The sequence below is a fragment of the Macaca nemestrina genome, chromosome 13 (assembly GCF_043159975.1).
Source record: "Macaca nemestrina isolate mMacNem1 chromosome 13, mMacNem.hap1, whole genome shotgun sequence".
Taxonomy (NCBI): domain Eukaryota; kingdom Metazoa; phylum Chordata; class Mammalia; order Primates; family Cercopithecidae; genus Macaca; species Macaca nemestrina.
Window position 1 is genome coordinate 11861077 of NC_092137.1, and position 21989 is coordinate 11883065.

General features: G+C 49.1%; 1 protein-coding gene across 13 annotated transcripts in view; it reads left to right on the top strand.

The window, feature by feature from the left end:
- The window catches only part of LOC105486474 (lipin 1), a 142538-nt gene that overhangs the window by 51381 nt on the left and 69168 nt on the right, over nt 1–21989 (top strand). For 2 of the 13 annotated variants that reach the window (XM_071076251.1, XM_011749342.3), the window contains exon 2: nt 6746–6825. The exons of 10 other annotated variants lie outside the window; for them this stretch is intronic. In XM_071076251.1, the coding sequence (XP_070932352.1) occupies nt 6817–6825 (9 nt within the window). In that variant the 5' untranslated portion in view covers nt 6746–6816. Of the gene's footprint in view, nt 1–6745; nt 6826–11999; nt 12077–21989 lie in introns of those variants that run through there. One more of the 13 variants, XM_071076253.1, reaches the window with a different exon arrangement.

Genomic DNA, 21989 nt, shown 5'->3' on the forward strand with positions numbered 1-21989 from the left:
CAGGAGGCTGAGACAGGAGAATTGCTTGAGCCCAGGAAATGGAGGTTGCAGTGATCCGAGATTGTGGCCACTGCACTCCAGCCTAGGTGACAGAGCAAGACTCTGTCTCAAAAAAAAAAAAAAAAAGAAGAAGAAGAAAGTGTTCCCATGGCACCCTTGGAGGGGGATAATGTTCCTCTTACATCTTTGATGCTCCTTTTAGAAGTATGTGGTTTTATTATATATTATATTAATGTTAGGCTTTAGGTTAAAGGAAAATTCAATTTCGCTTTCCTAAGGACACAGGAACACGTATTTGAATCTAGGAGATTGACAATAGCTCTCCTAAGGGTCTGTCCCTTTCCTGTGCTAGCTTAGCTTAGCCAATCAACCCATTAGTCCTTCAGCAAGTCTTCTGAGACCTTTCTGTGGGTCTGGCGTACACTGGACACTGTGGAATAGGGGAAATGTGAGACGAATGAAGTCCTCAGAGTGTAGTTATTCTCCTCACCAACCCCAGGTTCTAGGTCAATGATGAAACGGGTGCGTGCCAAAGTGAATGGCAATAGGCAAACAGCATTTACATTCTTCCCATGAAATGATATGATTTGTTAGCATATTCAGTCTCTTTCTGCTTTCCTAGTTCATTCTTTTGAGCTGATAAATGGTTATATCACTTAATACTGTAGATTCTATCTTCAAAGGTCTATCTGCTAAGGCATTTAGTGGCTGAGCTATGACTCCGGGGGGCTGGCTCAGGTGTCCTAGTACCGTCACAGGTTGCACAGTGTCTTTGCAGAAGCCTGATTTTATTTGGAAGTCAGCTTCCCTCACTGAGGCCAGACACTGGGTCACTCAACTGACTGATGCCTTAGTTTTGGGGTTCCAGTTTCTACAGCTGGTTGATGAGCTCTGTGTTAGGGCAGCCTGGGGAAGAACTGAGCATTGGGGTGCCTTCAGTCCAGGTTGATTTTGTGGATTTGAAATCACTCTGTAAAACATCAAACTGTACCTCATAAATATGTAAAGTTACAATGTGTCAATTTTTAAAATTCTGTACAGCCATTAATTATGCAATAAAATAAGTATGCATTAAAAAAAAAAAAAGAAAGAAATCACTCTGATGCCCTTTAGGATGCGAGCATCTTTTCAGGTCTTTTTAGAATGCTGTCTTAGGTCAGGCTGCTAGAACACCTATCATAGGCTGGGTGGCTTAAACCACAGAAATTTCTATCTCATGGTTCTGGAGACTGGACCTCTGCCACTGGGGTGCCAGCATGGTTGGGTTCTAGCGATGCCCACTTTCCTTGGCTTGCAGACAGCTGCCTTCTCCCACTGTCCTCACATGACACAGAGTGAGCTCTGGTCTCCTCTTCTTACAAGGGCACAAATCCCATCATGGAGGTCTTGCCCTCAAGAGCTCATCTAAACCTAATTACCTCCCAAAGGCTCCACCTCGTCATACCATCACACTGGGGACTAGGGCTTCAACAGATGAATTTTGGGGGGCACAAAGATTCAATCCATAGCAGATGCATTTCTCAGTTGAAGCTAAAAAGCAATTCCAAAAATGTTTTCTTCTTTGGTAGATTCATACGGTATACACTGCTATGACCTTGCCAATGATTAAAATATTAGAAATTTAGAAATACCCATTGTAGTCACTGTCCCCAGTCCCCTAAGTGGCCTCATTCCTGTCACCTCATCTCTTCTCTTAGATTTGCCCCCTTCGCTTTGCAACCCTCTCCATAAGCCAGCAGGTCCCTGCTCTGCTGTGGCTGGTGTTTGCTCTGATTGGCTCATGCTCATGGCATGCCTAATAGTTTGAATATCATCCCTGGGACTGGCAAAGGAGGCACTGTGGACTACAAGGCTGGGGAAAGCTGGGAAGAAGGATGAAGCCTGGAGTGCTAAACGCAGATGTGCTGATCTGAAGTGTATGCCAAAGGACATCACCTTTATAGGGAAGTGGACCAGGAGGAGGGAGCGAGATAATGTCAGATTAGAAGTGAGGGTGTGACATCTACAGCCATCTGATCTTTGACAAACCTGACAAAAACAAGCAATGGTGAAAGGATTCCCTATTTAATAAATGGTATTGGGAAAACTGGTTAGCCATATGCAGAAAACTGAAACTGGACCCCTTCCTTACACTTTATACAAAAATTAACTCAAGATGGATTAAAGACTTAAACGTAAGACCTAAAACCATAAAAACGCTAGAAGAAAACCTGAGCAATACCATTCAGGACATAGGCATGGACAAAGACTTCATGACTAAAACACCAAAAGCAATGGCAACAAAAGCCAACATTGACAAATGGGATCTAATTAAACTAAAGAGCTTTTGTACAGCAAAATAAACTAGCATCAGAGTGAACAGACAACCTATAGAATGGGAGAAAATTTTTGCAGTCTACCCATCTGACAAAGGGCTAATATCCAGAATCTAAAAGGAACTTAAACAAATTTACAAGAAAAAACCAAACAGCGCCATCAAAAAGTGAGCAAAGGATATGAACAGACACTTCTGAAAAGAAGACATTTATGTGGCCAACAAACGAATGAAAAAAAGCTCTTCATCACTGATCATTAGAGAAATTCAAATCAAAACCACAATGAGATACCATCTCACGCCAGTTAGAATGGCAATCATTAAAAAGTCAGGAAACAACAGATGCTGGAGAGGATGTGCAGAAATAGGAACGCTTTTACACTGTTGGTGGGAGTAAATTAGTTCAAACATTGTGGAAGACAGTGTAGCGATTCCTAAGGGATTTAGAACCAGAAATCCCATTTGACCCAGCAATCGCATTACTGGGTATATACCCAAAGATTATAAATCATTCTGCTATAAAGACATATGCACACGTATGTTTATTGCAGCACTTTTTACAATAGTAAAGACTTGGAACCAACCTAAATGCCCATCAATGATAGACTGGATAAAGCAAAAATGGCACATGTAGACCATGGAATACTATGCAGCCATAAAAAAGGATGAGTTCATGTCCTTTGCAGGGACATGAATGAAGCTGGAAACCATCATTCTCAGCAAATTAACACAGGAACAGAAAACCAAACACCGCAGGCTCTCACTCATAAGTGGGAGTTGAACAATGAGAACACATGGACACAGGGAGGGGAACATCACACACTGGGGCCTGTCAGGGGATGAGGGGCTAGGGGACGGATAGCATTAGGAGAAACACCTAATGCAGATGACGGGTTGATGGGTGCAGCAAATCACCATGGCATGTGTATACCTATGTAACAAACCTGCACGTTCTGCACATGTATCCCAGAACTTAAAGTATAATTAAAAAAAAAAAAAAAAGAAGAGGGGAGGGTGTGAGTCTCCCGTCTGCTGCATGGCTGTTGACTCATTTTCGGGAGCCAGCACCACTGCTGGGGAGTCCCACTTCTGGTCCTGATGGAATAATAGGGAGCAGGTTTACCCTCCTGTCTTAAAAACAGCCAGAAAGCTGGACAAGTATCTGAAATAACAGTGGACACTGGACAATAGGCAGAACAGGACAGGGATTCCTGGGAGACGGGAAGCAATAAGAGCAGCCTTGCAAGTGTCCAGCTCAGCAGTGCAGGAAGAGGGAGCCCAAACAGAGCCCGAGGGCCTACCCAGCTCAGGAGATGGAATGTGGGCTTCTGGGAGGCCAAGGGGGCTCGAATTTGCAGGGCAGAGATCTGCAGAAGAAGGAGCCACAGAGAATGGTTCAGAGATCTGCAAGGAGTGCCTTCGAGTCTTCAGCTGAGTACCGGTCTGCACATGAATGTGAGGAAACCACCAAGGAAGGAGCTTGCAGGCAAAACGATCTTCAGAAATCACTCAGACCTGGGGATACTTTGTGTCTGTGAGAGCAGCTTAGAAATATATCCCTAAATTACCTGATAGTCTTCCTTTCAAAAACAGGTGCCTACTCCTACCTCCCTTGATTGTGGGCTGGGCTTACTAATATGCTTCTAAAGGACAGAATGTGGTGAAAGTGACGGTGATGGTTTGTGACTTTAGAGACTATGGTGTAGAAAGCTCTGTGGCTCCTGCTTGCCCTCTCTTGGGTCAGTCCCTCTGGGGAAGCCAGAAGCTGTATTGCTCAATCAGCCTCCGGACAGGTCCATGAGGCAAGAAATGGAGCCCCTGGCTATAGCCATGTGAGTCACCGTCCTGGAGGCAGATCCTTTGGCCCCAGTCAGAGGGCTCCATTCTAGCCATCACTTTGACTGCGAGCTCACGAGACAGCTTGAGTCAGAGCCACCAGCTGGGCTGCCCCTGGATTCCTGACACAAGAAACTGCAGGGACTAAATACTTGTTGTTTCAAGCTGCTAAGTTTTGAGGTAAATTTTACACAACAAAAACTACATTTCCACCAGCCAGACTGGGGAGACCCCCTAAAATTCAGGACATCGAGGAGAAAAGTAGAAGAGAATTGCCTGGCAGAGGTGACAAATTAGTCCTAGAACAAAGGCTGTTCTGGATCTGCTGTAACAATATTGAACATCAAGCCTCAAAAAGATCAAACTAATCTTAAGTAACTTTACTGCGTCTCAGAACAAAGCACAACGCTGTTTAAAGGAATATAACAAAACCTAGCCACCAACGGTACAAAATTGACAATGTCCCGTGTCCAAACAAAAATAACGGGCTTGCAAAGAAGCAGGATAATATGACCTAGGATCTGGAGAAAAATCAATCAATAGAAACAGATCCTGAAATGACATTCATGATAGAATTAGATGAGGGTGTTAAAACAGCTACTATTTATATAACCATATGTGAATGACATTCAATGTAAACCCTTTGTATCAGGGTTCTCCAGAGAAGCAGAACCAGATAGGATAGATACAGGTAAATGAGAGGGTATTTAGTTTGGAAATTGGCTAACATGATTATGGAGGCTGAGAAGTCCTGTGATTTGCTGTCTGCAAGCTAGAGAACCAGGGAAGCTGGTGACATAGCAAAGGCCTGAGAACCTGAGGGGCCACCAGTGCAGGTCCTGGAGTCCAATGGCTGGAGAGCCTGGAGTGCTGATGTCCATGTGCAGGAGAAGAAGGCTGTCCCAGCTTCAGAAGAGGGAGTGAATTTGCCTTTCCTCAGCTTGTTTGTTCTGTCGAGGAATTCACCTGATTGGATGGAGCCCAGCCCGCATGGGTGAGGATGCATCTTCCTTCCTCACTCAGTTCACTGATTCAAATGCTGACCTCTACCAGAAACACACTCAAAGACATCCTCAGAGACAATGCTGTACCAGCTATCTGGGTATCCCTTAACCCCGTCAAGTTGACACCAAAAATTAACCATCACACCCTTCAATTGTAACTTCAGGAATTGTCAGATTGGTTACAAAAAAGAATACCCAACTGTATGGGGTCATTAAGAAAGCCACTTTAAACATAAAGACAGGTCAAAGTAAACAGAACGGAAAGAGATACATATGTGATGCTAACACTAATCAACAGAAAGCTGGAGTGGCTATATTAGTATCAGAAAAAATTGATTTCAGAGCAAGCAATATTAGCAAGGATGAGGGTCATTTGTTCATCTTTGACAATCCTAGATGTGTGTAGTTCTCATAACAGAGCTGCAAAGTTCATGAAGGGGTGACTTGGGAAGGGAAAGACTTTCTGTACTAAGTAACACTTCCCCCCAGGTATACACTACCGCTGGGAATTGCCTTGTTTCATGCAGCCATAGAAAATTCTTGTTCTTGGCCGAGTGCTCTGGCTCACGCTTATAATCCCAGCACTCTGGGGGGTCGAAGCGGGCAGATCACTTGAGCTCAGGAGTTCCAGACAGCCTGGGCAACATGGCGAAACCCTGTCTGTATCAAAAAATTCAAAAATTAGCTGGGCGTGATGGGACTCATCTGTAATCCAGCTACTTGGGAGGCTGTGGTGGGAGGATCGCTTGAACCTGGTAGGTGGAGGTTGCAGTGAGCCAAGATTGCCCCACTGCACTCCAGCCTGGGTGACAGAGTGAGGCCCTATCTCAAGAAAAAGAAAGGAAGGAAGGAAGGGAGGGAGGAAGGGAGGGAGGGAGGAAGGAAGGAAAGGAAAGGAAGGAAAGCAAGGGAAGGAAGGAAGGAAGGAAAGAAGGAAGGGAAAGAGAAAGAAAGAAAGAAAGAAAGAAAGAAAGAAAGAGAAAGATCTACTTATCAAAAGATCTACTTACCAATTGATATGGGGTTCAATTGGGGAAAAAAAATTTGAAGCCATCTTCCCAGAGATGACAATAAACAGAAATAAACAATTGAAAACCCAGAAGATCTGTGGTTGCTAATCAGAGGAAGCGGGTCTGAACAAAGAAGCACTTAGCCGTATATACCAAGCAGTGTCCAACAGGTTCTTAGCAGAGGCAGAACGTCATGACTTTTCTCAAGCACTTCTCATAAGTTTCTTCCCAGAGCAATCAGAGATGCTGCATCCAGTTTGCTTATTCACAGTTTGGGCACAAAAGAGATCTTCCTCAAGCCAAGGAGGAGGCAAGCTTGACAAGGAGCAGGATGGCCTTCACAGCAGCGCAAACGGGAGCTCCTGTGAAATTCTCCCGGAAGGCAGAGCTAAGAGATGTCAGCCCTGAGGCTTAGCATCCCCACAGAGGAACTGACCAGGAGCCTGGGAGTCCTGCTCCAGCTGTGTCCCTAAGTTGCTGGGTTAACCTCTGTAGAATGTGAGGATGGCCTGGTCATTTTCATTCTCGAGAGACATTGGGGAGAAAAAGAACATTTTGTGAATGATGTTGTGTGTCCACAGGTAACTCTGAAGCGTGAGCTGCCAGAATTCAAGGCCACCTGCTTAATAGAAGACAACTAGGAACCTCATCCATGAGCATAGTAAGCACTGCTGTTCAGTAGTTCTATTATCTGCTAAGGTGTTATGACCATTAGATAAATAATATTGTTTGGCAACTGCAAGGAAAAGAACTGTGTAAATTGGTTCCAAACATTGCCACTCGAGTGCAGGAGTTTGAGACCAGCCTGGGCAACATGGCGAAACCCTGTCTCTGTAAAAAAAAAAAATACACATCGTGGCTAACATGGTGAAACCCCATATCTACTAAAAATACAAAAAATTAGCTGGGCGTGGTGGCGGGCGCCTGTAGTCCCAGCTACTCTGGAGGCTGAGGCAGGAGAATGGCGTGAACCTGGAATGCGAAGCTTGGAAGCTTGCAGTGAGCTGAGGTCGTGCCACTGCACTCCAGCCTGGGTGACAGAGTGAGACTCTGTCTCAAAACAAACAAACAAACAAAAAACCACAAAAATTAGCTGGGTGAGGATGTTGCCCAGGCTGGTCTTGAACTCCTGAACTCCTGAATTCATTCATCAGTGATAAACCCCTGCAAACACTGAGTGGTAAGAGCTTGAACTGGTAAAGTGATTTGATATTTTATTGGTTATCTGGATCCCAATATATCTCATTTAATTTCCCCCCAAAGTTGCTGAGATGGGGATGGTTATCTCTTTTTAACAGCTGAGGATGCTGAGGTTCAGACAGCACTCAGCCAGGTGGCTGAGCTGGACTTGAATTTGAGCCTGTTGGATTCTGAACCCTAGACTTCGTGTACCTGACCAGGTGGCCTATTATTAATGAGAAGATCTACAGTCATGCGCCGCATAACAATGCTCTGGTCAACTACAGACTGCGTATACGATGGTGCTCCCATAAGACTCTAATACTATATTTTTACTATACCTTTTCTATGTTTAGGTAAGTTTAGACACACATACTGACCCATTGTTTGCCTCTCTGGGCCTGAGTTTTCCTATCTAAGGAAAGGGGGACTTTTAAGGGTCTTCTACCTCTGAGCTCTCCTTAGAATCCTGTCTGTGTAGCTGTTGTCTTAGCACTGGGGAATGTGGGACTTGAGATGTGCTGCTTAAAGCTGTGACAACCCCACACTTGTTTAGCAAGGTCATGGCGACTCCGAGGACTGACTCACGGTGATATGCGGGGTCTTTTTCTTCCTCCTGGAATCAGAGCCCACTGTAACAGTCCAGACTTCCCAGCACAGCCGCCACTGTTTCTAAGCGATGGAGTTCTTTCCTCCCATCCCTGGTCATGTTGAGGTCTCTTTCCCTGCCCCATCCTCGAACCTTGGTCTCTTTCTTCTTTCCTGCCTCTCTGCTGTTCTAGCCCCGCTCATTATGAATCGTTCCCAATCTGACCTGAGGAGAAAGGATGTTCCATACCCACTCTTGCTTCATCCAGTGGAAGACAGGCATGGGGCTTGCTGTGAGCTCCCGAGCTCCCTCGCTCACCAGCGGCCAGCCACGGGCCTTCTTTCAAGCACCTGGGCATGCCTGACCGCTGTGTGTGTGCTGCTGGCTGGCCCGTGGTTCATTCTGCTCCTTGACATCTGGCCTAGATTTGCCTAGGTCGGTGCCTGCTCAGGCCACCAAGGTCAAGTGAATCCTCTTGCTTGGGGACAGGGCAGGTCAAATCCTGTATCAGTGCACAGCATTTCAGTTCACAGCGGCCAGGAGCACTGTGACAGTTTTTACGCGATCACAACCCCAGACTGTGCACTTCCTGAGGACAGACACTGTGTCTGGTCTGCTCCCCTTTGGAGACCCCAGTGCTCGGCCTAGGGCCTTCAACATGCTCCTCTGTGGCCAGCTGTCAGCCTTTATCATCCTGCCACTTCCTATGCCTCGACTCTAATCTGCGAGCCCCGCCCTAACTGTGGAGTAGGCCTCTGGACAGCCCGGGTGACCATCAAAACCTTCTGTGCTTTGGTTCCAGATGTTTGTTCTCCGAGGATCACTGTCCTCTCTGCAGAATCCAGGCCCTTTTACACCTGCCGCTTCCCCATGGAACTGGCCCTGCTCAGCCAGCCACAGCACCCAGGGGCCCCATTCCACCTTGGGTGGATTCCCAGGCTGCTCTGTTCCCTGCTGCCAAGGTAGTGAAGCGGCACTAGGTGGCCTCTGGTTCCCACCTGCTTCTTGAGAGAGTGCCCAGGACAAAGTCACCTCGTGAGGGGCCTCCAACCAAGGAGTGGCCTTAGACCCCAAGGAGATGCCCTCCCTTTCCCGGAGCCCCAGGCACTGGTACCAGGGATAAAAGGCTGTACCTCTGGGGGAAGAATTCATTGTCCTCTCTTTGGGATCCTTTCTGCCAGGGCAGTTACAGAGCTAACCATGCTCAGAGTCCTGGGGGATCAGCTGGCGTTTCTCCTTCCTACAGTAGCTCGCCAGACACCCATGAACAGGGATGTTCACTCTTCCTGCCTACCTTGCCCCAGGTATTCTGGGCCTGTGCAGGTGGTTGATCTGCACAACTTCAGAGTTCTCGGGATACAACAGCTACTGTCACCAACTGGGCTCAGCAGTGGACAGATCCTTCTGGGAATGGCCACTCCTCAACTTACGGGGTTTTAGAATTGAAAAATCTTCCAACCCTGCAACTGTGACAGTGGCTTCCCATGATGCCTTTTTCATCCTCAAAGCAGATCTGTGTCATGTGCAACGGCAGCCCATTTCCCGGATTGTGAAACTGAGCCTCTAGAATCAGGATGCTTGTGCTGGCTTTGCTAAGGCATTACTCAGCCCCTCCTTCCTCCTCCAGTCAGCTAGAGCAAGGTTACTCATCCCCTGAGTTCCCTCTCCTCTTCCGAGTGTGGCTAGGCCCTGGGATTGGCCAGGGGGATCGCCTCAGCTCTCCTGGCTGAGTCACTGCTCAGTCAGGCCTGGTTGCTGATAGCACAGCCAAGGGCCTTCCCAGGGGGACTCCAGCCAGTGCTGGATCAAAAGCACCAGGGCTTTGGAAAGTCCAGTTTCATTTATCGCCTGGGAGCGCACTGTGATCTAGTGAGTGTTTTCTTCCCATTGCTTGTTTGTACAAAGGCTCCCCGCAACCTTGGCCTTCCCCGAGTGGCAGGCTGGGCAGCAGCGGGTCCTAATTTGCTCTGAATCTAGTCAGACTTTGCTCATCAGAACTGACTCTAGCCCTGCTGGGCCCCCAGGCTCATCATTTTCAAAATGAGGGCTTTGAGTTAAATTTTGCTGTATTTTCAGACCTCCTATCTCCACATTTGAATAATGGACTTGTTTTACACAAAAAAATAAACTTAAGTGGCCTGAAGTTGGACTGGCTTCCTGGAAAGCTTTTCCACATAGGGTAGACTTCTTCCCAGGCCAGCTTCTCCCTGGAGGTAGGAGGGGAGGGCGCAGGAGGGTGTCCTTCTGGGGCCTTGCAACCCCAGCGGTTTTGGGCAGCTGTGATGCATTTGCAGCTCTGGTCTCTGAGAAAACCCCTGTGGAGGTAGCTCACCTACAGACTGCAAGATTCTCTTTGTGTAGCTCCCACCTCTGCAATGTCAGCTTGGGACGGGCTGCCTAGATGGGAGCTGCCGCAAGCCCAGCTGGAGCGTGTCCACACTTGACCGATGGACGGGAGCCGCGTCCCTGGACAAAGCTCTCCAAGCAGCTGCCCCCAGATGTCTATCTAGAGCTGGCCGGCTCATCCAATTCACTAAGCTGCCGCATTCGATGCTGTTTCCAAGCTGGCCTCCTCCCTGGCCCTCTGCATCTCAGCAGAGCAGCGGTTCAGTCTCCACACCGAGACTTGTCTTTGAGTATCGCATCACACACCTCCACCCGCTCCATTCATCAACAAGCGTGTGGGTTTTGCCTCCAAATCTCTCTGAAGTCCTTCCACTTCTCGCTGAGCAGCCCCTGCCATCTGAGCCACCATCATGTCCCCTGGTTCCCTGCAGTGCCACCTGTCTGCTGGCTTCTACTCCTGCAGTCCATTTTCCATGCAGTGGAGGGGTGACTTTTTAAAGAAGTAAATTAGATCATATAATTCCCAGCTTTAAAATTCTTTTTGGACCAGGTGTGGTGGTTCACACCTGTAATCCTGGCACTTTGGGAAGCCAAGGTGGGAAGATTGCTTGAGCCCAGCTTGGGCAACATAGGGAGACCTTGTCTCTACAAATAATTGAAAAAATTAGCTGGGCGTGGTGGCATGCAGCTGTGGTCCCAGCTACTTGAGAGGCTGAGGCAGGAGGATTGCCTGAGGCCAGAAGGTGAAGGCTGCAGTGAACCAAGATTGTGCCACTGCACTATAGCCTGGGTGACAGAGTTGGACCCTGTCTCAAAAAGAATTGGTTTTGGAATAACATCTAAATAATACCTAAACTGCTTGCCTTGGCCTACAAGACTTGAATATTTGGCCCCTGCCTCCCCTCCAGCCCCCAGCGCCAGCCCCAGGACCTTTGCATCTGCCATTTCTGCTCTCCAGAAAACCCTGCGTCCTCCCCCGTCTTTGTAGACATAGGTGTTTCTTGTCATTTAGAGTTTCAGTTCAAATGTGACACCCTCCCATTGATGGAAATCATTTCACCACCAGACGTTATGTGGCTCATTGTTTATCCCCTGCCTGCCTCCCAGCGCCTGGAGGGGCGCAGGGAGCTGCCTGTCCCTCCTGTTCAGAGCCACCATTCCGCACCTGGACCACCGCTTGGCAGAGGCGAGAGTGGAAGCTGTCACCATCAGGATGAAGGACAGGGGTGACCCAGCGAGGAGAAGCTAAGAGGAGATGGCGATAGGTCAACGCGATTGCGCCTTATGGTGGAAGAAACGAAGGGTGAGGGTCAGAAAAGTCAAGGACGGGCTCAGGTCCCGCCACTGGTGATAAGCGGGACCCACAGGACCGACGAGATCGCGGCCAGGCCCTGGGAGGCTTGCTTGGACATTTACCTGGCTGCCTTTTCTCTGCTCCCCTCCGTCCTCACTCCCCCAGTCATCGGCATAGGTCAATTCAGAGTGTTGAAGAAATACACAAGTTTGGCTCTGGAAAGGAAAATCAGAAAAGCGGCCTAAGGGGCCCCACCCCCAGGAACGCTAAGGTAGGCGGCCAGGGGTGAGCGGGCAGAGCGGGCCAGCGGGCCCTGAAAGCAGCCGGGCAGCCAGCGCTTCCCGAGTCCCCCTGGCGCCGCCCCGCTTGCCCCGCTTGCCCCGCCCCTGCCCCGCCCCCGGCCTCTGCCCCCGCCCCTGCTCCGCCCCCGAAGGCGAGCTGCGCTGACAGCGGGCGACCGGCTGGGTGTTTGCATACAAAGGCGGCCACGCGCGGCGCCGCTCGGTGAGTAGTCGCCGCCTCCAGCCTCCCGCAGTGGAGCCCGGGCCGCAGCCTCGGGTTAGGCGGGGCGAGGCGCGGCGCAGGGGCGCTGAGGGCGCGTGGCGAGGCGGGGGCTCGGCCCCGGGGGCCCGAGGACCGACGGCCGGGCTACGTCCCCCGCGGCCCTCTACGGGAAGTGGTTCGGGGGAGGGAGGCGCGGAAACAGGCCCTGGAGGCCGGAGGCCCTCGCGAGCATCCCTCGGGCCTGGCTTTCCTTGCGCGCCGCGAGGCCCGGCGTGGGCTCGGCCTAGCTGATCTCGAGCGGCGTGGGGGCCCCAGGGGGCTGCCGCGCAGTCCCAGAACCGCGGGGACCAGCTCCAGCCGGCTAGCGCGGGTGCGTCCTGGCTCTGCGCGATCATCCCCTGCTTTGCGCCGGGGACTGGGATGAGAGGCTTTCTTTCCCCCGGAGTTAGGATTCCAGCGCTGCAATTGAGGAAACTGAGGCCCAGAGAGGTTGACCTCTGTGCCCAAGGTCACACAGTTGCTGGGCGGCAGGGCAGGCTGAGCCCAGGTTGGAATCCCCGTTCTCATATTACAGCTCTCCCCTGCGAGGCCTCTGCACCTTTCTTGCAGCCTAGTAGGTGCTAGGCCTAGTGAGCTCCATCAGCTGCTCCTGCAACATAATTTTATTATGGGGAAGGCCAGGAAAATGCAGGATGAGAAGTAACGTTTTGGGAGTAACTTAAGTGCCTTGGAGCTAGAGTAGGTAATTTGTGTGGTCAGTAGTTGCTGGAGAAAGCAAATTCAACCCTGTTTTTGATCAGCAAGCAGGAAACCAATTAAGACAACTGGCAGTATTAATTTGGAGAGTTTTTAGAACCCAGTAGTTTCCCACGGGATAGAAGTGTCTTGGGAAATCAAAGCTCGTAACAGTTTTTTTAACTGGGGGTGTTGTGGTATGGTGGTCTAAGGGTAGTGATTGTGAGATTGGCTGTTTATCCTGTGTTCCGTAGTTTGGGTCTTATGAATGAAAGTAAGCAGTGGAGGAATGTATAGTATTTGAGAAATAAGTACATCCACACATGAACGCTTTTCTTGCTCCCAGATTCTTGTTGAAAGGTGTAACAGTTGGATTTATGATTCTATATTTTGATAGCGCTTCACGTTTGCCAGCATTTGTTATTGAGTGTTTTTATGCATGGTTGTGTGTTTTGGCGTTTATTATTCCTGTTCCCATGTGGGGCCCTGTGGTCTTGTGGAGCCAGGCGTGAATAGAGCCCTGGACTTGGGTCGGGAGGTCTGGGCTCTGATCTGGGCTCTGCCTGAGCTCTCTGGGATCCTGAGCCAGTTCTTTCATCCACCCAGGTCTCGGTGATCAGCAATTCTTTTCTTTTAGAAAAGCACAGGGGAACAAGGGGCGGACCTGCTGAGTCTTGTGGTGTGGGAGAGAACCGAGGGTTCAGGTGAGAGACCGCAGGGATTCCTGGTTGGCGGGGGGATCTTGGAAGTGACTGAGGAGCCTGCCCTGGATTTGGTGGGGACGATCGGCCTGGCCCGGACAGAAGGAAGTCTGTGGGCCCTGCTCTTCTGCTCTTTGCCTCCTCAGCTGCACGAAGGGCCCAGAACAGAGGGCAGGGGAGGGTCAGGAGATGACAAGCTATTTCAGAAGAAGATCCTGAGGCCACCGTGGCCTGAGAGGCGCCAAGGCCGGCACAGAGCGCTGGGCTTTGCAGTTGTTGTTCTGACCACTCAAAGATGTAGAACTTGGGCAGAAGACTTGAATCCTCTGAGCCTCAGTTTTCTCATCTGTAAAATGAAGGGATAATCATAGCCATTCACAGAATTGTTGTAAAAATAACTGAGATAAAAACGAGCCCCTGGGACATAATATGGGGTCCACGAATCATTGTGGTGGTTATTATTTTAAGGTGCCACAGGGTGCCAGCGAGGAGGGGCTCTTTGCAGGGTTGGGACACTCCTGGCTGACGCCGGCCTCTGCTCTATAAATCATCCCTGTGGGACGCCCCCTCCCCCTGCCTGCCACCTCTCTTCCGGTTGGCTTTTCCGGACCCTCTGTGTACTGGGTTCAAGGCCTAAAAGGTACCTGAATGAGATTAGTTGATTTGCGCAAGCCTGCCAGTGGGGGTGGTTGAGGGCTACAGGCAGCTTTTTCCTTAGGGTGGGAGTTGCACGGATGGCGGCAGCTTTTGGAGCATTTTGGGAGACATCCAGGTGTCAGGTCCCGCCAGGACACCGAGGCTGGCGGTTCCACCTGTTTGCACTTGCACTTCCTCACTGGTAACCTGGGCACAGGATCTCGGAGCTTTTGAGGGGTCCTGAGGAGGAAGTCCCTGGAATCACCCACTAACAGCTTTGGGGCTTGTTCCTTGAGAAGGGCAAAGTCACAGTTTTGACACTTTATTGAACCCTGGTCCAATGTACTGTATAATAAGCCCACTCATTTAACACTGGAATGGGGTGTGTGGGGAAAAAGAGTTGGTACAAAACCCAAGCAGAGCCTTTCAGTGACGTCACAGGTTCTTCCTTCACAAGGGGCCCGGGTGCCTGTCAGATGGCTGTTTCTGAAATGTTCGCTTTCTGAGCCGTGAGTGAGGGTGTGGAGAGAGAGGGGCCCATGCCTGTGTGTGGAGGGGACACACCTGCACTGGCCCTGCTCCTTGATCAGAGGATGCACCGGTGCCCGAAGGGAATCTATGCCCCCCAGGAGACCACACTGGGCCCTGGGGCTGCTGGGGTCCGGAGCAAGTGCCCTGACCTCCCCTCCTGTGGGCTGCCTTCCTCTTCCTTTTTCCACTGCTTTCCCCTCTCCGTCTCCCCACCTGTAATTCACCCAACAAGCCCTTAGAGCTGGGGTTGGGGTGGGGTCTGTGCAGGCAGATATATGTTGAGTAGTGAGTTTCTGCCTGTAGAAAGCTCTGGGTCTGGGTCCAGGCTGACACTTTTCACAATGAGGTATGTGGCCCAGGAGTCTTGAAACCTCAGCACAGTGTCTGGCCCACAGGCTGTTCTGCACTCTGAGGGATGCAGGGTGCCTTGTGCCATTCCCACTCCCAGCTGAGAGGTTGGGAGGAACCAGATGGACTGGGCTCCGTCAGGAGAGAAGCCAGAAGCATTTTCACACCGGCGGTCATGGCTACAGGGGGATGGCTACAGTGGATTTTTCAACCCACTGACCACATTTTGTGATTCTTGCAACTACTTAGAATTTTCGGCTGATGCTGAATGCTGGGGCTTTCCAGAAAAAGCTGTAGACTGTTAGAACAGGCACTTTGCTCTGTAAGGAGGCCTGTTTGTTCCAGAGTGTAAGCTGATTTGCATTGGCTCACAAAGCTGTCCACAGACCCTGCATGGGAGACACAACCAACACCCCCATGTGCCTGCTGGCACGCACTTGTGCCCCCCACCCCCCCGGCCTTGCCCCCTGGAAACCCTTGCTCCTTTCCCCTTGCCCTCTGTCCCCTTAGCCACACATACTCACTTTTTGAAGAAGTTGTCCTCTGTGTTCATGGATCTCACTAGGCCATAAGTCTTCAGTTTATAAGACAGGAGACAAGCAACAAGGGTTTTAGGATAATGAGCACCCGACAAGGCATGTGCCCAGACAACTGTTCTGGCAAAAGAATGTCCCGCCATTGGACTCTGCAGTGCCAGAATGCCACCAGTCTCGGGGTGGCCTCTTTGGGCTCAGATTTGGGGCAAATGAGAATGCGTTACCACCCTGGTGGAACGTAGGCATAGCCTTCAGATAGTTCTGTATTCATTTTAACCAGTAATGTTCTTTGCCTCTGTCTTTTTGGGAAGGTACCATTTACATAGGTGATCTATACAAAGTCCTCTCCAGCAAGAGACGTTATTCAAAGACTGGGTTTTGTCTGGAACCAGTTTGTGGTCACAGAGTTAGCACCTGGTTTTTATTTGGTGCATGTGCTTTGAAAAGTACTTTATGTTTACTGCCTCACAACAGTCCTGTGAGGTGGCTGTGCTGATGTCATCCCTTTTTATAAAATAGATGCGAAACCGCAGTGCAGACAGCTTAGTAACTTGTCCATGGCCACAGAGTTAGTGGAAGGTGGAGGCAGGATTTGAATACCTCTTACCTACTGAGCTATATTGTCTCCTAATAGATAGTGCCCTGGAACATCCAAGTGATATTTGCTCACCTCCCAATTGCTGGGGTGTGGTAGGGGTGGGGGGTGATACAGAAATAAAGTTATAAGGGTAGAACATTCTTTTTGACCAAGACACGAATTTGGACAGAGGGCTTTTGAAAGTGTGTAGAGAGAGCGTGCCATTGGGTCTTCAAAGGAAAATAACTTTCTGTCATTCATCAGTGAGCTAAATAATTGAGCCAAAGGATTGGAGTCAAAGCCTCGGGCTGTTTGGCCCCGCATAGTGGTCACACCATATTTAGATGTGTGCACCCACCTTTATCCAGGCCATTTGTATTTCTCGGCAGGAACCTGAGAACAAGCGTCACCTGGGATTGTAGTGTCTGAGGGTTGCAAAGTCTCAGCGCTGGAGGAGTTGAGTGATCACTCATCTGACCTTCCCTTCAAAGCAGGAGTACCCCGTCCAGCACCCTCTTCTGTCTCAGTGGTTTCAGTGATGGGGAGACCCTGAGACTGAGTGGACCAGAGTTTTCCATCCTTCACTCCCAGTTCTCTGAGGTCACTAATAATTGATGTGAAATACATGCAGACATAAAAAACAAAAGCTAGAAAGCAACATTATGGGAAGTATTTATGATAAAAAGTGAAGATCTCTTCCTCCTTTTCCCAGGCTGGTCCCAGGGATGAATCTTGTGAATCTTGTTTTGTATATAGCTCATTCCATATTTTTTTATGCATATCAAAATATGTACACATGTAATTTTTAAAAAATGGGTTCGGCTGGGCACTGTGGCTCACACCTGTAATCCCAGCACTTTAGGAGGTTGAGATGGGCGGATTATGAGGTCAGAAGATCGAGACCATCCTGGCTAACATGGTGAAACCCTGTCTCTACTGAAAATACAAAAAAATTAGCTGGGCGTGGTAGCAGGTGCCTGTAGTCCCAGCTACTCAGGAGGCTGAGGCAGGAGAATGGCATGAACCCGGGAGGTGGAGCTTGCAGTGAGCCGAGATCGTGCCACTGCACTCCAGCCTGGGCGACAGAGTGAGACACCATCTCAAAACAAAACAAAACGAAACAAACAATAAAACCCCACAGTGGGTCCATGTTATGAGTATTTTTTACCCGTTTTCATTCTATATGTACCTTTTCATGTTAATATTTATGGAGCTACTCTCTCTCATTTTATTAACAGCCACATAATATTCTATTTTACAATGTGAATGGCCCATAATTTATTAAGCCAGAGTCATACAGATATTATTTCCAATTTTCCCTATTCCAATTAATGCTGCAGTTACTGTTTTTGTACATGGATCTTACTGTATTTGTAAGATCAGTTCCCAGCAGTATAGTTACTGTGGTTTGCCAACATGTGCCCCAAAAGATGGGCATTGCCACATTGCCTACCCCATTTATGACCCTGCTAGTAGTGAGTGTGGATGTCTGATTTTCCTACTTTTCACAGGCCCTGGGGTTTTAATGAAATGCTTTGATTTTGGACCATCTGAAAGGCCTCTTTCGATTCCTGTATCTTTAATTATGAATGGGGTTGAATATCTCTCTCACATATTACTGGCCAAATGTGAATTCTGTATACGTTTTGTCCATTTTTTCTTTTGAGCTGATCTGAGGCCATTTTAAACTGACCTTAGTCTTCTAGAGGTGGCTGGTGTTGGCAAAAATTGTGGGGTTAGGAAAGCTGTGGCGGGGGTTTTGAATTTTGGCAGTTCCAAGAAAGCAGCGTTTCTTGGCAATTTGTGAAGCCTGGAGATGGATTCTGCCAATTTTGGAGTAAATGTGGAATTTTCTAATGTAATCGTGAGGCAAGAAACCACGAGACCTCTGTCACCTCATCCTGACAGTGTCAGCAGTGCTGTCCTTTCTGGAACTGTATGAAATTGTGGTCATGAATGCTTGGAGCTCGGCCTGTGCTGGAATTCTACAGATGAGCTTAATTATGGGAGCGCCCTCCTGTCCTGGGGCGGGGAGGGGGATGGGCAGGGTGGGGGTGGGCTGGAGGAGGAAATGCCTGTCGCTTTGCCACCCTGGAAGCTCACTGCGGGAGCTGCACATTTTCCCACCTGCCTAACATAGGCAGGGCTTTGGTGGCTGGACCCCAGGGCTGGCTGTTTTTGCTGTTTCATCACTGTCGTCAGGAAGTATTGAAAGGCCTTTAAAAGGCCTCTGACTTGCAGGGCCTCTGACCTGCTGGCCTTTTAAAGCATCTCCAGCTTTTGTAGTGAGTTTTTGTATTTTGGACGGGAATGTCTCACGAACCCTGGCATGCCAAGAAAGTCCCCAATTTCCCAGCAGGTAGTGATGGATGCAGAACTGTGCTCTTTTGTTTAAGAAGCTCCTCAGGGCACTCTGGTCAGGACAGTTTAACCACAGGGACGCTGGTGGACTCAGTCAGTCCAGACCTGGCAGACGGCAGCAGCTGTCCGTGAGTGTATGCCAGTTACAGCAGGGCGTGGGCTGCTGCCCAGGTGGCCTGACTTTCTGTCTGTGTTCCTTTCCCTGCATCACCCTGAGTCTGAGCCAGACTTCCTCTTTTGTCACAGGTAATTCATCACCCTTATCAACCGCCGTATCAGTCCACAATGCTCTGAAAAGACTTCCTCTTTGCCGTTAGTGTAAATTACAGGAGGAAGCTAACACTTTATAAATCAATTTCATTTTCATGCAAGTCTTATTACTCATTATACCATTTTGGGCACTTCTTAGGAGCTTTTTGTGTTTTTAAATGCTTTGGATGAAAATCCTCATTTGTCTCATAAACCTCCAAGGTGGATGTGATCTTGGCGAACACCAGTAACAGTGAGATGTTTGTGACTTCATCCGGTACTGGGCAGACCACAGATAGAGTCCTCAGATGCTGAGACACTGCCTGCAGTGTGCTCAGAGGAGGGCGGCTAGGCAGTGAGCAGGAAGCCCCAAAATAGTCCCTGTCAAGCCCAGCTGGGGAGCCGACAGTGCCTTCCCTAGAGGAAGGGTGCCAGGGGTGGTCATTGAGCTGTCCGGACATGATCTGTTGGCCCCATGAGCAGCAGCCAGGTCTGTATCTGGGAGCTGTAATTTCCTGCTGATAACAGGAACATAGATAAGGGGGCCCCATCCCAGACTGATGTTGGCTTGGCTTTTGAATCACTAGGCTCCTTGGATGTGCCTTAAGCCGGCAGGTGCCCTTTACGCACCTGCCGTGAGGGCAGATGTGACCAAATGCATGTTTGCTCTCTGGGCAGTGAGTGGGTTTTAGGTAGCTTCTCTCCAGGAAATGATGAATCACTCGGAGCTGAGCAAGTGCCAGAGAAGTCTTCAATCACAGACTGAATCCAGGAGGGTGTTTTGGCTTTTCTAAGTCCTTAAGGGTTGTAGGGAAGGTTTTGAACTATGGCTTTTGACTTTACCTTCTGAGAGGCCCTGTCAGGGAGTGGTGATGCTGCGGGTGAGAACAGTTTTGAAGGTGTCACATCCAGGGCCAACCCTGAGGCTTGCTTCTGTAGCTACCTCCTCCGGGAGGTTGTGACAATAATACGATTTTGCATGTGTTTTCCAGGAGCAAAGATCTTTCCAAACTAGTCATTGTGTTGACCACTGAGGATGACAGCCTGGTGGGCTCAGTCAGAGCCGTTGTGTTAATACCCTGCTCCCACACACATAGCTGGTAAATGCCAGAAGATAACACAGCCAGACCTTCTGACCCCAATTTTGTGTCGTTTCTGCTTTTCAGTCTTACCCTTAGATGTCACGGCTGTTTATTTAAACTGTTCGCAGTACATTTTGTTGGGGAGCATTGTCGTATGAAATTTATGCTCTGGCAGAGAACAATTCCTGCTGTCTTCGTTTCTTCTGGTTTTTAAATTTTAGTGCTTTTCCCCCTCGTACCCTGACTTGCCAAGCTACTTTGAGGGTGGTGGGTGCAACTTGCTGTTTATACTCTGGAATGTCGTGATGGGACCAAAAATAAAAGCTTCTTGCTTGAGATGAAGACTTGATTTCATGAAGTTGCTATGACCAGGTCACAGAATCTCAGCATCAAAGTGAGAGCCCCATCAGATTCTCGAATTACCTCTACAACCTCTTTGCCAAGTGGTGGTTTGGACTTTTTGAATGCACCTTTTGAGGGTGAGCTCACTCCCTCTAGTAAACGAGTTTTTGGAAGCTTAGATTGTGCTTTCTGCCCTGGATTTGAAACTGCCTCTCTGTAATTCAGACTTCAGTTATAATCTATGATGATGTCTCCAGCACCGGATGCCCTGTAAACACGTGCTCAATATGAGTTGACATTTAGAATTAGATGGTTGCCATCTGCTTTGCTAAAGCCACATGACTGGTTTGTCTTTACCTGGGCCTCCCCCACTGATACTGGATTTATCCACCTTAGATGAGGAGGTAGTGCTGTGCAGAGGACAGCAGCAGAGACTAGGAGTCCATCCTGGGCTCCCCACTCTTCTCTATTCACTTTCTAGTCATGTTGGAATAAACCTGGTGCTCCTGGCTCCTCATCAGAAATGGGGTGATGATGCTTACCCTGGAGTGCTTCCCGGGGTTGTTTAGAATCGGATCAGATGTGCTTACAACATATGAAGGAGTTTCATACATTTTATGGAATGTGGAGGTTCCTATGGCCTTTCCCCTGGGGCTTAGCAGTGATGTGTTAAGTGTTCTGAGCACAAACAAATAAGGGGCATTGGGAAAGGTCTGCGGGCTCTGGTGGATTCCTACCTCCAGAGGCTGACTCCCCTAGGCTGGACCTGTGGCTCCCCCGAGCGCCCCAGGAAAACAAGGATCAGTCTCAGGGTCTGTATTGACAGGACAGACAACACTTTAACTTCAAATAGGCAATAGGATTTGTTTTCTCAGACAGCCCCAAGTTCTGTTTTGTTCTGAGTGTCCTTTCAAAGGTGAGTCAAAGGTTAGCCTGTGCTGAAACCCGAGGTTGTTTTCAGCGGTTCTCTTTCATTTGCTCCTGGCAGAGTTCCTCGTTGCTCTTTATGTGATGACCTGCCAACTCCTTCCTCATTAAAACACCAGGGGCTTGCACATGCCCCGCGTGGCCCCCGACAGCCCTAGGCCATCTGTGTCTCCTGGGTAAGTGGAGACCCCATCACAAAACACATCCACATCCTCCTGCCTGCCGCCGCTTCCATCCTGGTTTTGGCAAAATGGTCACCACAGGTCAATGAACTTGGCTTGAGCCCTGGTCCTTTGCTCTGGGACACCCACTGGTTCTCAATGTTTTAAGAGTAGGGCTGAGGGAGCTTGGATCCTCTATTTCCATTATATGGGAGGAAAAGCATTCTGAACGCAGAAAATACTTTCGCTTTTGGAAATCAGTCACCATATAGATTTAATGCAATTACATCATTCCAGAAATACCTAGCTTGGTACACAAATACATAGGATTAGACTCCTGGCAAGTATTGCAGAATGTCATCAAAGAAGATGTGGGAAGTTGTTAAAGAAAACATGGCCACATAGCACTGCAGACATCTCCTGGGCCCTGCGGTGGGGCAGGTACCGCGTCAGAAATGAGCAAGCCTCGTCCCTGTCCTCAAGGAGAGAAGACTCACTTGGTAGATAGATGTCTGTTCAACCACTTGACGAATGACAGTAATATTTATCAAGCTACTGCCCTGGGTGACTGGGCTGGAGGGCTGAGGAGGAGGTTGAGGCTGAAAGATAGCGTCATGTGGGCGTGTGTATGAAGGGGTCGTATACCTGGACAGTGAGGGGAGGAAACGGAGGAGGCAGGTGGGAACCCAGATTTGAGGGTTAATTGTTGTTCAACTCCTGCAAGACA